The 15,866-nt window shown below is 44.8% G+C and overlaps 1 protein-coding gene across 1 annotated transcript; it reads left to right on the top strand.

The window, feature by feature from the left end:
* The first annotated feature begins 1,751 nt into the window (after nt 1-1,751).
* On the top strand, nt 1,752-3,381 carry LOC123100388 (uncharacterized). Its single transcript, XM_044522328.1, has 2 exons — nt 1,752-2,637; nt 3,252-3,381. Exon 1 carries the CDS (start codon nt 1,820-1,822, stop codon nt 2,579-2,581), a length of 762 nt encoding a protein of 253 aa, XP_044378263.1. The 5' UTR covers nt 1,752-1,819; the 3' UTR covers nt 2,582-2,637; nt 3,252-3,381.
* Nucleotides 3,382-15,866: the final 12,485 nt, after the last annotated feature.

Below are 15,866 nucleotides of genomic sequence, written 5' to 3'. Positions count from 1 at the left end.
GAGGGGGGCCCTTGGATCTTCAAGACATCTATGTTTCTTCGCCATCTTCTAGTGATCATCATAGTTTTGTGAGAATAAATTCCCTCTCGTTCTTTTGGCTGTGCCATGAGGTTAGAGAGTTTTCTGTCATCTCAGATCCGATTATTCAGATTTGATGAGTTTATGTTGCTGTGTCAAGCCTTTTTTGTCGGTCTGATTCTTTGTGGAGGTGAAATTTTACATTGGCAACATGGTAAAGATATAGTGACTTGACGGTCTACACTTCTAGCGGATCATCGCCGGCCCAAGTACGTTCATCGATCAAGGCTTCCCATCTTTTTGATGGGTGACTCGAGGCGCTTTCAAAAACCACTATTGGTAATGTTCGTGCGGGGAAAAGAGTGACAATAATGTTTCTCCAGTCCAATTGCAGCCTCTTTACCGAAGTCTTTGGAGTATTTTTTCGAGCAGAGAATAACGCTGTGAAGAAATTGTCTTCAAGAGATTTCATTGTAGTTCTTAGTCATAGGAGTTACTTTGTATTTTCTTGGATCTTGGGTCCAAATCAGTGTACCTTTAATTGTGATGAGTATGAATAAAGCTACAAGTGTTTTTTTAAGTTACTGGGAGACCTAAGCTCGCCTCAATCTGGCGCTTCTGTGCCTTTGCATTACATTCTTTCTGGTAGCTTCTATGAGAGATTTTCAAAAGTTTACCTGGTCCTGTTCAACACAGTTTTAGAATATTTGATGCGGCTTTTTTCTTATCAGTTTTCATCTTTTTTGTCCCTTTTTGATTTTTTTAATGTTTTATGTTTTTCTTCATTTTGTCAAATACCTGCAGGCTTTTTTTCATAAGCGGTTAAAACATTTTTAAGTGCGCATTGGATATTATTTGAATAAATGGTGGAAATATTTTTAACATGCATTTAATATCTTTCATAAACTTCATGAATAATTTTAAAAATGTGCAATCATTGAAGTGTCAAAACATTTTATTAAATGTAACAAAGATTTTTTTAGTGGTAGGAAACATTTCTGTTGAATTATTTGAGCATTTGTTGCATTGTATAATATATTTTTAATAATGTTATTAACATATATTTAAAATGTAGGAACATTTTTTAATGTGATGAACAATGTTTTTGAATGACATGAGCAGTTTTTGCAACCTACTCGAACAAAATTTTCACAGTTTTTATTGTTTTAAATGTAATGAAAAAGCTTTAGAAACATTTTTCCATATTTTAAATGTGAGGAACATATCTGTAATAATACAAAAATTTCTATAAATTCCGAGAACAAACATTTTTTGCACTTCTTTAACTTTTCGTAATGTGCAACCAGCGCTTTTAAAATTTGAAGTAAATTAATTTTTAAAATATATGTATTTAGAATATTTCTAAATATAAACAAATTTAGAATTTTAAAAGTAGAGTAGTGAAAAAGAACATATGAACGAATGAAGAATAATCGAATGGAAAGATCACTAATGGGCCGGCTTACTACTGAGGCTGCTTGAAGGTGAGCTGTACGTCAGTCTGGCACGCAGGAACGTACTGTAGTGGTCGTGTCCATGTCAACCCGTCGTCGACTGCAGCCACGCGAGCGGTTAGCGGTGCCCACCGCTCTTCATTGACCGAATTCAAGCTCGCCATACGGAAATCAAATGGCGTCCCGACTGCGACCTCCAACCACCAGATCAATTGCACCTGCAGCGCACCAGCGGCCTGCGACGGCTACCCGCCATAAATCCCCCAGCGCCCAACCGCCCCGCCGTTCCTGCTATTGCCACTTCGCCAGTGGCCCGGCGCCATGCCACGCCACACACGCCACAACCCATGGCGGACGACACGCCCACGAAACCCAGCAAGAAAGGTTCCTCCGAGCCCGCCGTCCACTACGACGGCGCCAAGGCCAAGGCAAAGTCCAAGGCCGTCGTCCACGCCGACGCCGAGGACGGGCATGCCGGCGATGCGGCGACGGCGAGTCTTGCTCCTGCCAACCGGACCCGGCTGCTGCGGTGCGCGTGCTGCGGCCTGGCCGCGCTCGCCGCGTTGGCCGCCGTGGTGATCCTCGTCCTGTCGCTCACCGTGCTGAGGGTCCGGGACCCGGACCTGACCATGGACTCCGTCACGGTGGAGCGCTTCCACGTGGGGTTCGCCGCCGTGCCCGACGGCCGCCCGCCACTGCGGATCAACGCGACGCTGGCCGCGTGGATCATGATCCGGAACCCCAACTACGCGTCCATGTGGTTCGGCGCCAGCACGACGGAGATTTTCCTCGACGGCGTGCCGGGCCGCGTCGGCCTAGGTAGCGCGCCGCCCGGGGAGGCGTCGGCGCGGGGCGCCAGCCGGGTCCGCGGCGGCATGGACGTGTTCGTCGACAGGGTCGCGCCGGCCGTGGTGGGGGAGGTGCTGTTCGGCCGCGGCGAGGTGCGGCTCACGAGCCGCACGGCCATGGACGGCAGGGTCAGCGTGCTCGGCGGGATCTACGGGCGGCGCACGGTGCGCGTTGCCATGCGGTGCCACGTCGTGCTGCATGTGTCCGCCGTGGTCGTCGTCGCCGGCTTTCCTTCATGCGTCGCGGAGTTCGGTCGCTGATGCATCTGTTTCTGTTCTGTCGTCAGTCTCTCTACCGTGCAAGACGAATCTCACACCATCTTTTTTCTTCTAATTTGTATGTTGAATGTTTATTCTAACTTCGGCGGAGTAATTTATGATCAAAGTCGTATTATTTACCATCAACCCCTTTTGTACACACAACTGGATGTTTTCATGACCTGGTTGATTTAGTTGCCGGAGAATTGGCAAGTCCAATCAAAGGATGGTAGGTCCGACTAGATAAGTATAACATTTCATTTTTCTTTTAACTTCATGACACCATTATTACAATACAGTACAGAAGAACATTTATTTATATTTGTATTTCAAGTTTGTTAAGTCACTTGATAATTAGCTAATTCTCCGTCAATTGAGATAGTATAACAATGGAAAACGCTAACACTCTGCCGGCTGATCAGGCAGAGAGTTCCGCCACCCACGCAGCTGTTGGATCGTCCTTTATCCACGCGTCCACAAGCACGCTTGCACACGCTCTTGATTTCGCCTACCAACCACGTGCCCCTTACCTTATCTTGCAACAACAAACCACAATAGTGAACCCCTTACCTTATGTTGCAACATCAAACCACAATAGCGAACGACGGCCGCAGCTTAGACAAGATTTTGCAATGTCACCTCTCTTAAAAAAAAATCTGCAACAAGATCTCGCATGCGAAAAAAACTCTACAATAAGAATTTTATTGCAAAAAATAAATCCCACAACATAACCTATGTTGCAAAAGAAATCTGCAACAAAACCTCTGTTGAAAATGTTTATGCAAGAAGGTGTTTGTTGCAAAGTAGTGGAAAATGCTCAGCGCTAGTCAAATCCAATGACTTGAAGGGGCGGATCTTTTAAAAATATCCGCCAGCCGACGCGTAGCAGTCCCCCTATAACAATTGATAATTAGCTAATTCTCAGTCAATTGAGACTGTAGAACAACTGATAATTCACTTCATGACAACATTATTACAATAGATGAACATTTATTTAGATTTGTACTTAAAATTTGTCAACTCAATTGATAATTAGCTAATTCTTTGTCAGTTGAGATAGTATAACAATTGATAATTAGCTAACTCTCCGTCGAACTGAGATAGCATTACAATTTTAGTAAACTAGCACATTTACTATGACACAATGAATAAGCATTGGAGGACATGATAGGACATCTAGCAATATAAACCCCATGCCTTTAGTGCAGTTGACATCACTTTGTCACTTGATTTTGTTAGATTGTACTGCTATTTACCAAATACAGAAAAATACACAATACATGACATGAAAATAGTGCATATACAATGCTCTATATGAATGCCACTACAATTTATTTATTTTGTTCACAACTATTGATTTTGAAAATTATTTTTCTTTTCAAATTTGCATAATGGGATCCCTAAATTTGGCATAAAAATAAAGATCTTTACCATGCATAAAAAAATACATAAAATTAAAGTGATAAACATTATCATCTAACATTTCAAATGTCCGCTTTCTGTCGAGGAGACTAAATTTATTCAAAATATATTGACATGCCATTCTTGTCTTCGTCCCTAACTAAAATATTTGTTGTGCTCCTCTTACTAACAACATCTGCAATAATCTTTGTTGTGACCATGTTGCTAATGATACCCCTAATAAATGATTGATTTCACTACAACAAAACAAAGTAAACCTCTATGTGAAGATATTTATTAGTTATGTACACTCCAGATCTCTCTACTAAGTTATTTAACAATTATAAAAAATAAGTGAGCACTCTAAATACTTCATAGTCCATAGTCGCGTAGTTGGAACAATTCAATCCACTGAGTAAAAAATAATTGCATATTTTTTGTTTTCCTAGATCTAAACTTGAAATAACTCAAATTGAATTTAAGATAAAAGAGTGAAAAATTTAGATACAAAATTTATTTTAGTACAAGTGTATTTGCAATGGAACATGTTAGAAATGTAACATGGAACATATAAAATCAATATATTTAATAAATATTTGTATGCAATGATTTTTTAATCATAATAAATGTGCATGTAAGATTTAAGATCTGATATAAGTAAAAGAAATTGGTATAAATAATTAATTTTCAACTTAACTATGTGTCTGTCGGCCGGCTGCCGCTGCAGATCATGACTTGGAGCCCAAATTAAGCGTCCATGTGGTTCGGTGCCAGCATGATGGAGATCTTCCTAAACGGCGTGCCGAGCCACGTGGGCCTTGGAAGTGCGCCACCTAGCAAGACATCGGTGCAGGGTTGTTGCGTTTTAGCATGGACGTGTTCCTCGATAGGGTCATCCCCGTCATGGTTGAGGAGGTTGTTCGGCCGTGACGAGGTGCGGATGGCGAGCCACATGGCCATGGACGACAGGGTCGGCGTGTTTGGCGGGCTGTACGGTCGGCGCACCGTGCGCGTGGCCATGCAGAGTGCGGGTTTTGAGGCTAGCAACAGCGCGGGAAGTGGCGCTACTAATAAGGCGCTACATCTACCTCTTAGTAGTAGCGCGGTCTGTACACGCGCTACTACTATTGACTATATCAGCAACGCTTTTCTGGAACGCGTTACTATTAGTTAGCTGTAGCGGTTTCCTAGCCCCTCGCTACTGCTATATCTTTCATCATTTTCCCCAGCTTCCTACCCCGTTTCTGTCGGTCCAGATACTAGGTACTACTAGATATCAATTTATACTAGATATCAATTTCATAAAGCATTATAGGTACTAGGTAGTACTCCCTCCGTTCCAAATTACTCGTCGTGGTTCAAACCACGATGATTAATTTGGAACGAAGGGAGTACTAGATAACAATTTTATATATAGTCAACATGCATCCTCAAGCAATACTTGGTGATATCGACCATGATCATCATATGTAGTTCTAGATGATATCGATGACGATCATCATATGTAGTTCTACATGATATCGACGACGATCATCATATATAGTTCTAGATGATATAGTCACACACACACACATATGTAGTTCTAGATGATATCGAAGACGATCATCATCCTCAAGCCTGGGCGGTTGGTGTTCCTGGTAGTAATTAAGATGGCCCGTCCAACACGAAGATTCTTGCCATCGAGGAATCTCTTCCACCCAACCGAGTTTAAGTGTGTGCGTCCATCCGTGTCCACGCGGTAATTACAGATTGTGACGGAGCCCCTTGCGGTAAGGCGTAGTCCAGCTGAGCCTTCTTTATCAGGCTCGATACCATAACTCACAAATAGGCTCTTTGCCAATTTCTGAAAAAGAAAAAACATATCAATTAATAAATAGCCTCGCACATACTCTTGCAAATAAGTATATATGGATTATCTACACTATTAATAGTTCCTTAGATTCTACACTAATAAGCATGTGATCGAACTCTACACTAAAGCATATCATCGACTAGATTCCACACAACATATCATTGGACTCTACACTAAGCTTATCATCGGATAATTTGCATTTCTAAGTATAACATACTATATCATGTCGATCGATATGGTACTTGTCCGGCGGGTCACGAATGGCACCCCGACAAAGTCAGCACGTGGCGGAATTATGTCCCATAGGTTGCACACCTCCTCCTCGCTCAGCCTCATTCTTTGAGCTACGATGGCTTCATGAAGTGGCTCCTCATCATCTTCATCGAGTGGGTCCTCATTATCTTCATCATCTTCGTCATCTTCATCATCTTCGTCATCTTCATCATCTTCCACCAGGTTGATATAAATGACAGCCAGCTTGGGTCTTTCTGCTCTGAAGGAGAAGCTGATCAACTCACCACCAGTAAGACACATGCGGGCGACGAGACGGACCCATCCATCTCCTCCAATCTGCGGAATATTTCGTCCTTTCTCGACCTCCATAGTTTACGGCCCCCCAGGAGCCTCAAATGTCACAGTGTCTCCTGCCAGCTTGTTGAATTTCAACCTCACATTGCATGGGACGATCTGTGTAAAAAAACAAAATGACACAATGTAGTAATGCAACACTAAAAATAAAATAGTTGTTACATTTCATATAATTTCTTACCGCTGCATGACGAAAACTCGGCTGGAAGTAGATGCCGAACAGCTTGCCAATTGCAAGGCTGCTTGCGCACCTTGACTTGCACAATCGAGATGGTGGTCCTAAAGCAATATGAGCAAAGGATTAACGATCCACTTCATACGAAAGAAAAACAGTAGCATGTGATTTTTTTTGGTTCCTCTTCACTTATATTTTCACAGCTAGGTGGTGCCAAATCTTCAGAGCTATCAACTAGCATACTAAATCAACTATATCAAAATGTTCTATAAATCAACTAAATCAACTAGCCTATTAAATCAACTTGCCTACTAAATCAAATAAATCAAAATGTTCTATAAATCAACTAAATCAACTAGCCTACTAGATCAACTTGCCTACCAAATCAACAAAATCAAAATGTTCTAAATCAACTAGCGTACTAAATCAACTAAATCATATGAACTAAATCAAAATGTTGCATATGACCTAGCCTACTAAATCAAAATCTAGTAGGGAGGAGGGGTTGTGGATGGAGGAGGGAGGAGGGAGAAGGAGGGGCGACTAGAGGAGGGAGGAGAGAGTAGGACGGAGGAGGAAGGGCGGAGCGAGGAGGGGCCAGCCGGCGGCGAGTCGAGGAAGGACGGAGGAGGAGGGTGGTACCGAGTCTTGTGAGGAGGAGGAGGTGACGGTGGCGCAGAGGGAGGAGGGGTAGGCGACGGCAGCCGACGGGGGAGGACTGGCGCGGGGGGTTGAGGGGGAGATCGAGTAAGTGTGGACGGAAAGGCGCTACTACTAAACTACCTAGCAGTAGCGCCCTTCTATTTAACGTGTTGCTGCTATAACTAGCTCCGTGGCGGGGTCGTGGGAATAATAGCAGTAGCGTGTCTTAGAGGTGGCGCGCTACTGCTACTTTTATTTCAGCAGCGTGTTCTGGTGGAGCGCGCTATTGATAAATTGCAGCAGCGCCTTGTTTTAAAACTCGCTGCTGGTAAGATCCTGTGTATAGGCTTTTCCCTAGTAGAGCTACGTGATGCACATGTCCGTAGTAGTCATCGTCGCTGGCTCACTTTATGCGCCGTGGAGTTCGGCTGCCGCTACTGTCCTCGTACTAGCAGTTTATTTTTTGGTCATCCAAACCTCTCTGCCCGGGTGACAAATCTGATACTTTCCTTGTTTTTGTTAATTGCAGTAATATGTTGAATGTTTGAAAGAACATGTGGTGCACCCATGTTTGATGTTGGTAATTGATGACAATCTTTATGGACTAATGGTTGTCTTGAGTTATACTTGAAGGGTTTTCCATAGGTATTTCTTGAAATCCATGTGTTGGTTTGAAGGAGTTTATGAGATGACCAAGGTGCTATTCAAGGAATTATCCAAAGATGGTCATGTAGAAGAAATGATACAAGGTTGATCAAGACTAAGTTAAATTGTGAATCCAGTTGATCAACACGCAAATCATAGAAGATGTACCAAAAGAGATCAGGTGATCCCATTGTATGGCAAGCATTGTTCATTACACTTTGTGTACTAACTCATGGTCTACATGAGAGTTCTTTGTAGGGTTAGGTATGTTTTCATGGGCTTGTGTAAAGAGGAAGATCTCATACAACCCATGAAGGATGACACAAGTTCAAGTGGAGCATCACGAAGAGATCTTGCTTGAAGCTTGCTGTCCATTGTGGTGATAATGGACTTGTGAATATGTTTCGAAGAGTGTGGCTCATCCATATTGGAGTATGGGGGATCAATCTACTAGTCTTCATCGAGTCAACACAATCAAGAAAGGTGGTCCAACTTGAGGGAGTCAAGATCGTCATCATCTAGCTCAAGTGGACTATGTGCAAGGAAAATGTTTTCCCTTAATAGGGTTTCTATTCTACCGGTTCATGGTGGTAGGTGGGAGACCGGGTTATAGCATCGATTTTCGTTCTATCAAGGGGGCTCCCAAGTGAGTAGCTTGATCGTATCGTGCGTAGAGATCTCAAAACATTGCATCCTTGCATCATCTTTCTTGGTTGTTGTTTGGTGTTTCCCTTTGTGACTTTAGAGGTCACGGTTGAAAGATCGTGGATGTCGCCTAGAGGGGGGGGGTGAATAGGTGCTTTAAAATAATTACAGTTTAGGCTTGAACAAATGCGGAATAAACCTAGCAGTTAATTTGTCAAGCACAAAACCTAAAACAACTAGGCTCACCCATGTGCACCAACAACTTATGCTAAGCAAGATAAGTAACTATGTGATAGCAAGATATATGACAAAGAACAATATTGCTATCACAAAGTAAAGTGCATAAGTAAAGGGCTCGGGTAAGAGATAACTGAGGCACGCGAAGACGACGATGTATCCCGAAGTTCACACCCTTGCGGATGCTAATCTCCGTTTGGAGCGGTGTGGAGGCACAATGCTCCCCAAGAAGCCACTAGGGCCACAGTAATCTCCTCACGCCCTCGCACAATGCAAGATGTCGTGATTCCACTAAGGGACCCTTGAGGGTGGTCACCGAACCCGTACAAATGGCGACCCTTGGTGGCGGTCACCGAACCCGTACACTTTGGCAACCCCTGGGGGCGGTCACCGGTACCCGTCAAATTGCTCGGGGCGATCTCCACAACCTAATTGGAGACCCCGACGCTTGCCCGAAGCTTTACACCATAATGATTGAGCTCCAAGCACCACCAACCGTCTAGGGCGCCAAAGCACCCAAGAGGAACAAGCTCAAGGGCACCAAGCACCCAAGAGTAATAAGCTTCTCAACTTGAAACTTCCACGTATCACCATGGAGAACTCAAATCGATGCACCAAATGTAATGGCAAGGGCACACTGAGTGCCCAAGTCCTTCTCTCCCAAATCCCACCGAAGCAACTAATGCTAGGGAGGAAAATGAGAGGAAGAACAAGAAGGAGAACACCAAGAACTCCAAGATCTAGATCCAAGGGGTTCCCCTCACATAGAGGAGAAAGTGATTGGTGGAAACGTGGATCTAGATCCCCTCTCTCTTTTCCCTCAAAAACTAGCAAGAATCCATGGAGGGATTGAGAGATAGCAAGCTCGGAGAAGGTCAACAATGGGGGAAGAACACGAGCTCAAAGGATAAGGTTGATTGGGGAAGAAGACCCCCTTTTATAGGAGCTCCCGAATCCAACCGTTATGCTCACAGCCCGCACAGAGCGGTACTACCACTCCAAGGAGCGGTACTACCGCTAGGGCGGTAGTACCCCTTCGAAACACAACAGCGAGGAGGCAAAAAGGCCAGAAAAACCGTCGGAGCGGTAGTACCGCTTGACCTCACGGTACTACCGCTAGGGGTAGCGGTACTACTGCTAAGGGTAGCGGTACTACTGCTTGCGAGCGGTACTAAAAAAATACTACCGTGCCTACTTCCGCTGAGCAAAACACAAGATTTTGGTCCAGAGCGGTACTACCGCTTAGGAGCCGCGGTAGTACTGCTCTGGAGCGGTACTACCGCTCAGAAGCCGCGGTAGTACCGCTCTGGAGCTGTAGTAAAAAATTACATCCGCTCTAGTCGCGGTAGTACCGCTGCAGCCTTTACCAAAATAGCCACAACTTTTGCAAACGGACTCCGAATTCAACGAAACCAAGTTTGTTGGAAAGCTAACGACATGGGCTAACACAATCTTGATAGAAATATCAATAATAAGCAAATGAGAAAAGTCCCATAAGAAAATGGTGATAACCCTTCCTTGGATAAGACCGGTAAAACCTCCAACACCGAAAACATCATAGAAGACGCATGCGAACTCCGTTTTCGATGAACTCAAGCTTGTCATCAAGATGACCATAAGCCTAAGACTCACAAAGATAAAAAATCAAGAACCAAGAAACATGATGCAAGGATGCAATGGTTTGAGCTCTCTACTAACGATACGATCAAGCTACCAACTTGAGAGCCCCCCTTGATAGTACGGCAAACAATCCTATAACCCGGTCTCCCAACTACCACCACGAGACCGGTAAAATAGACAACCTATCAAGGGCAAACCTTTGCCTTGCACATGGTCCACTTGAGCTAGATGAAGACGATCTTGACTCCCTCAAGTTGGACCACCTTTCTTGATTGCGATGGCTCGATGAAGACTAGATGATTGCTCCCCCATAGTCCACTATGGGTGAGCCACTCTTAGGCACATCTTCAGAAGTCCATTGACACCACAATGGATGGCAAGATTCAAGCACTTGATTTCTTCGTGATGCTCCACCTGCACTTGCACACGGCAATCTTGATGACGATCACCACTTGATGTCATTCTTTCCATGGGTTGTATGATATCTTCTCCTTGAAGCAAGCCCATGGACACGTACCTAACCCCACATAGAAATCTCACCGTGGGTTAGTACACAAAGTGCAATGGATAATGCTTACCATACCATGGGATCACTTGATCCCTCTCGGTACATCTTCTACGCTTTGTGAGTTGATCAACTTGATTCACTCTTGACTTAGTCTTGATCAACCTTGAATATTTCCAACTCTCTTCATTTGGATGATGTCTTGAAGGTAAACATGAATGATCACACAATCTTATTCTTCAAGACATGCTTGAAATAAGCTCAATACTCACATGACCAATCTTTGTATAATTCCTTAATAGCACCTTGGTCAACTCATAAACTTCTTGAAACCAACACATGGAATTCAAGAAAAACCTATGGACAAAACCTTCAAATATAACTCAAGGCAACCATTAGTCCATAGAGATTGTCATCAATTACCAAAACCAAACATGGGGGCACCGCATGTTCTTTCAACGGTCATCTTCATGACAAGCTCGAGTTCATCGAAAACGGAGTTCATATATGCATCTTCTATGATGTTTTCAATGTTGGAGTTTTTTTCGGGTCTTCTCTCAAAGAGGTTTCACATATCTATATCTTAGGCATACACCCCCTGTCGTTGTTGGATAGTATTTCTCGTCATCTATCCAACAAGCTTGAGTTTGCTCAATTCGGAGCTCATTTGCAGAAGTTATGGCAGTTCTGGTTTCCCTACTTCCATCTGTTTGCTTGGGCTATTTTGAAGCTCACTAGCGGTAGTACCTGTTGGGGAACGTTGCAGAAAATAAAAAATTTCTACGCTTCACCAAGATCAATCTATGGAGTTCATCTAGCAACGAGAGAGAGGAGTGCATCTACACACCCTTGTAGATCGCGAGCGGAAGCGTTCAAGAGAACGGGGTTGAGGGAGTCGTACTCGTCGTGATCCAAATCACCGGAGATCCTAGCGCCGAACGGATGGCACCTACGCGTTCAACACACATATGGTTGGGAAGACGTCTCCTCCTTCTTGATCCAGCAAGGGGAAAGGAGAGGTTGATGAAGATCCAGCAGCACGACGGCGTGGTGGTGGATGCAGTAGCGATCTCGGCAGGGCTTCGCCAAGCTCTACGAGAGGGAGAGGTGTAGCAGAGGGAGAGGGAGGCGCCAAGAGCATGGGTGCGGCTGCCCTACCTCCCCCCTTCTTTATATAGGCCCCCTAGGGGGGGCGCCGGCCCTAGGAGATGCAATCTCCAAGGGGGGCGGCGGCCAAGGAGGTGGCTTGCCCCCCAAGCCAAGTGGAGGCGCCCCCTCCCCTAGGGTTTCCAACCCTAGGCGCAAGGGGGGCCCAAGGGGGGCGCACCAGCCCACCAGGGGATGGTTCCCCTCTCACTTCAGCCCATGGGGCCCTCCGGGATAGGTGGCCCCACCCGGTGGACCCCCGGGACCCTTCCGGTGGTCCCGGTACAATACCAGTGACCCCCGAAACTTTCTCGATGGCCGAAACCTGACTTTCTATATATAATTCTTTACCTCCGGACCATTTCGGAACTCCTCGTGACGTCCGGGATCTCATCCGGGACTCTGAACAACTTTCGGGTTACTGCATACTAATATCTCTACAACCCTAGCGTCACCGAACCTTAAGTGTGTAGACCCTACGGGTTCGGGAGACATGCAGACATGACCGAGACGCCTCTCTAGTCAATAACCAACAGCAGGATCTGCATACCCATGTTGGCACCCACATGCTCCTCGATGATCTCATCGGATGAACCACGATGTCGAGGATTCAATCAATCCCGTATACAATTCCCTTTGTCAATCGGTACATTACTTGTCCGAGATTCGATTGTCAGTATCCCAATACCTTGTTTAATCTCGTTACCGGCAAGTCACTTTACTCGTTCTGTAATGCATGATCCCGTGACCAGACACTTGGTCACTTTGAGCTCATTATGATGATGCATTACCGAGTGGGCCCAGAGATACCTCTCCGTCATACGGAGTGACAAATCCCAGTCTCGATTCGTGCCAACCCAACAGACACTTTTGGAGATACCCGTAGTGCACCTTTATAGTCACCCAGTTACGTTGTGACGTTTGGCACACCCAAAGCACTCCTACGGTATCCGGGAGTTGCACAATCTCATGGTCTAAGGAAATGATACTTGACATTTGGAAAATCTCTAGCAAAACGAACTACACGATCTTTGTGCTACGCTTAGTATTGGGTCTTGTCCATCACATCATTCTCCTAATGATGTGATCGCGTTATCAATGACATCCAATGTCCATAGGCAGGAAACCATGACTATCTGTTGATCAACGAGCTAGTCAACTAGAGGCTCACTAGGGACATATTGTGGTCTATGTATTCACACGTGTATTACGATTTCCGGATGACACAATTATAACATGAATAACAGACAATTATCATGAACAAAGAAATATAATAATAACCATTTTATTATTGCCTCTAGGGCATATTTCCAACAGTCTCCCTCTTGCACTAGAGTCTATCATCTAGTTACATTGTGATGAATCGAACACCCATAGAGTTCTGGTGTTGATCATGTTTTGCTCTAGGGAGAGGTTTAGTCAACGGATTTGCTACATTCAGGTCCGTATGTACTTTACAAATATCTATGTCTCCATCTTGAACATTTTCACGAATGGAGTTGAAGCGACGCTTGATGTGCCTGGTCTTCTTGTGGAACCTGGGCTCCTTGGCTAGTGCAATAGCTCCAGTGTTGTCACAGAAGAGTGTGATCGGCCCCGACGCATTGGGTATGACTCTTAGGTAGGTGATGAACTCCTTCACCCAGATTGCTTCATGCGCTGCCTACGAGGCTGCCATGTACTCTGCTTCATATGTAGATCCCGCCATGACGCTTTGCTTGCAACTGCACCAGCTTACTGCCCCACCATTAAAAATATACACGTATCCGGTTTGTGACTTAGAGTCATCCAGATCTGTGTCGAAGCTAGTGTCGACGTAACCCTTTACGACGAGCTCTTCGTCACCTCCATAAACGAGAAACATATCCTTAGTCCTTTTCAGGTACTTTAGGATGTTCTTGACCGTTGTCTAGTGTTCCATGCCGGGATTACTTTGGTACCTTCCTACCAAACTTACGGCAAGGTTTACATCAGGTCTGGTACACAGCATGGCATACATAATAGACCCTATAGCTGAGGCATAGGGGATGACACTCATCTTTTCTCTATCTTCTGCCGTGGTCGGGCATTGAGCTGAGCTCAATTTCACACCTTGCAACACAGGCAAGAACCCCTTCCTAGACTGATCCATATTGAACTTCTTCAATATCTTATCAAGGTATGTGCTTTGTGAAAGACCTATGAGGTGTCTCGATCTATCCCTATAGATCTTGATGCCTAGTAAGTAAGCAGCTTCTCCAAGGTCCTTCATTGAAAAACACTTATTCAAGTAGGCCTTAATGTTGTCCAAAAGTTCTATATCATTTCCCATCAAAAGTATGTCATCTACATATAATATGAGAAATGCTACAGAGCTCCCACTCACTTTCTTGTAAACGCGGGCTTCTCCATAAGTCTGCATAAACCCAAACGCTTTGATCATCTCATCAAAGCGAATGTTCCAACTCCGAGATGCTTGCACCAGCCCACAAATGGATCGCTGCAGTTTGCACACCTTGTTAGCATTCTCAGGGTCGACAAAACCTTCCAGCTGCATCATATACAACTTCCTTAAGATAGCCATTAAGGAATGCCGTTTTGACGTCCATTTGCCATATCTCATAATCATAGTATGCAGCAATTGCTAACATGATTCAGACGGACTTTAGCTTCGCTACGGGAGAAAATGTCTCATCGTAGTCAACCCCTTGAACTTGTCGATAACCCTTAGTGACAAGTCGAGCTTTATAGATGGTAACATTTGTTGGAAATATGCCCTAGAGGCAATAATAAAAGTATTATTATATTTCCTTGTTCATGATAATTGTCTTTTATTCATGTTGTAATTGTATTATCCGGAAATAGTAATACACGTGTGAATACATAGACCATAACATGTCCCTAGTGAGCCTCTAGTTGACTAGCTCATTGGTCAACAGATAGTCATGGTTTCCTGACTATGGACATTAGATGTCATTGACAATGGGATCACATCATTAGGAGAATGATGTGATGGACAAGACCCAATTCTAAGCATAGCACAAGACCGTGTAGTTCGTTTTGCTACAGCTTTTTCAATGTCAAGTATCTCTTCCTTAGACCATGAGATCGTGTAACTCCCGGATACCGTAAGAGTGCTTTGGGTGTACCAAACGTCACAACGTAACTGGATGACTATAAAGGTGCACTACAGGTATCTCCGAAAGTGTCTGTTGGGTTGACACGGATCGAGACTGGGATTTGTCACTCCGTTTGACGGAGAGGTATCTCTGGGCCCACTCGGTAATGCATCATCATAATGAGCTCACAGTGACCAAGTGTCTGGTCACGGGATCATGCGTTACGGTACGAGTAAAGTGACTTGCCGGAAACGAGACTGAACGAGGTATTGGGATACCGACGATCGAGTCTCGGGCAAGTAACATACCGTCTGACAAAGGGAATAGTATACGGGGTTGCGTGAACCCTCGACATCGTGGTTCATCCGATGAGATCATCGAGGAGTATGTGGGAACCAACATGGGTATCTAGATCCCGCTGTTGGTTATTGGCCGGAGAGCCGTCTCGGTCATGTCTGCATGTCTCCCGAACACGTAGGGTCTACACACTTAAGGTTCGGTGACGCTAGGGTTGTATGAATATGAGTATGCAGCATACCTAATGTTGTTCGGAGTCCCGGATGAGATCCTGGGCGTCACGAGGAGTTTCGGAATGGTCCGGGGGTAAAGAAAACTATATAGGAAGTGATGTTTCGGCCATCGGGAAAGTTTCGGGGTCACCCGGTATTGTACCGGGACCACCGGAAGGGTCCCGAGGGTCCACCGGATGGGGCCACCCATCCCGGAGGGCCCCA

Source organism: Triticum aestivum, chromosome 1B, assembly GCF_018294505.1.
Source record: "Triticum aestivum cultivar Chinese Spring chromosome 1B, IWGSC CS RefSeq v2.1, whole genome shotgun sequence".
Taxonomy (NCBI): domain Eukaryota; kingdom Viridiplantae; phylum Streptophyta; class Magnoliopsida; order Poales; family Poaceae; genus Triticum; species Triticum aestivum.
The sequence above is the reverse complement of the archived record's forward strand: the minus strand, read 5'-3'. Positions and strand labels throughout refer to the sequence as shown.

Coding starts and splice junctions, on each gene's coding strand:
- LOC123100388 (XM_044522328.1), top strand. CDS start 1,820: ATGGCGGACGACACGCCCACGAAACCCAGCAAGAAAGGTTCCTCCGAG.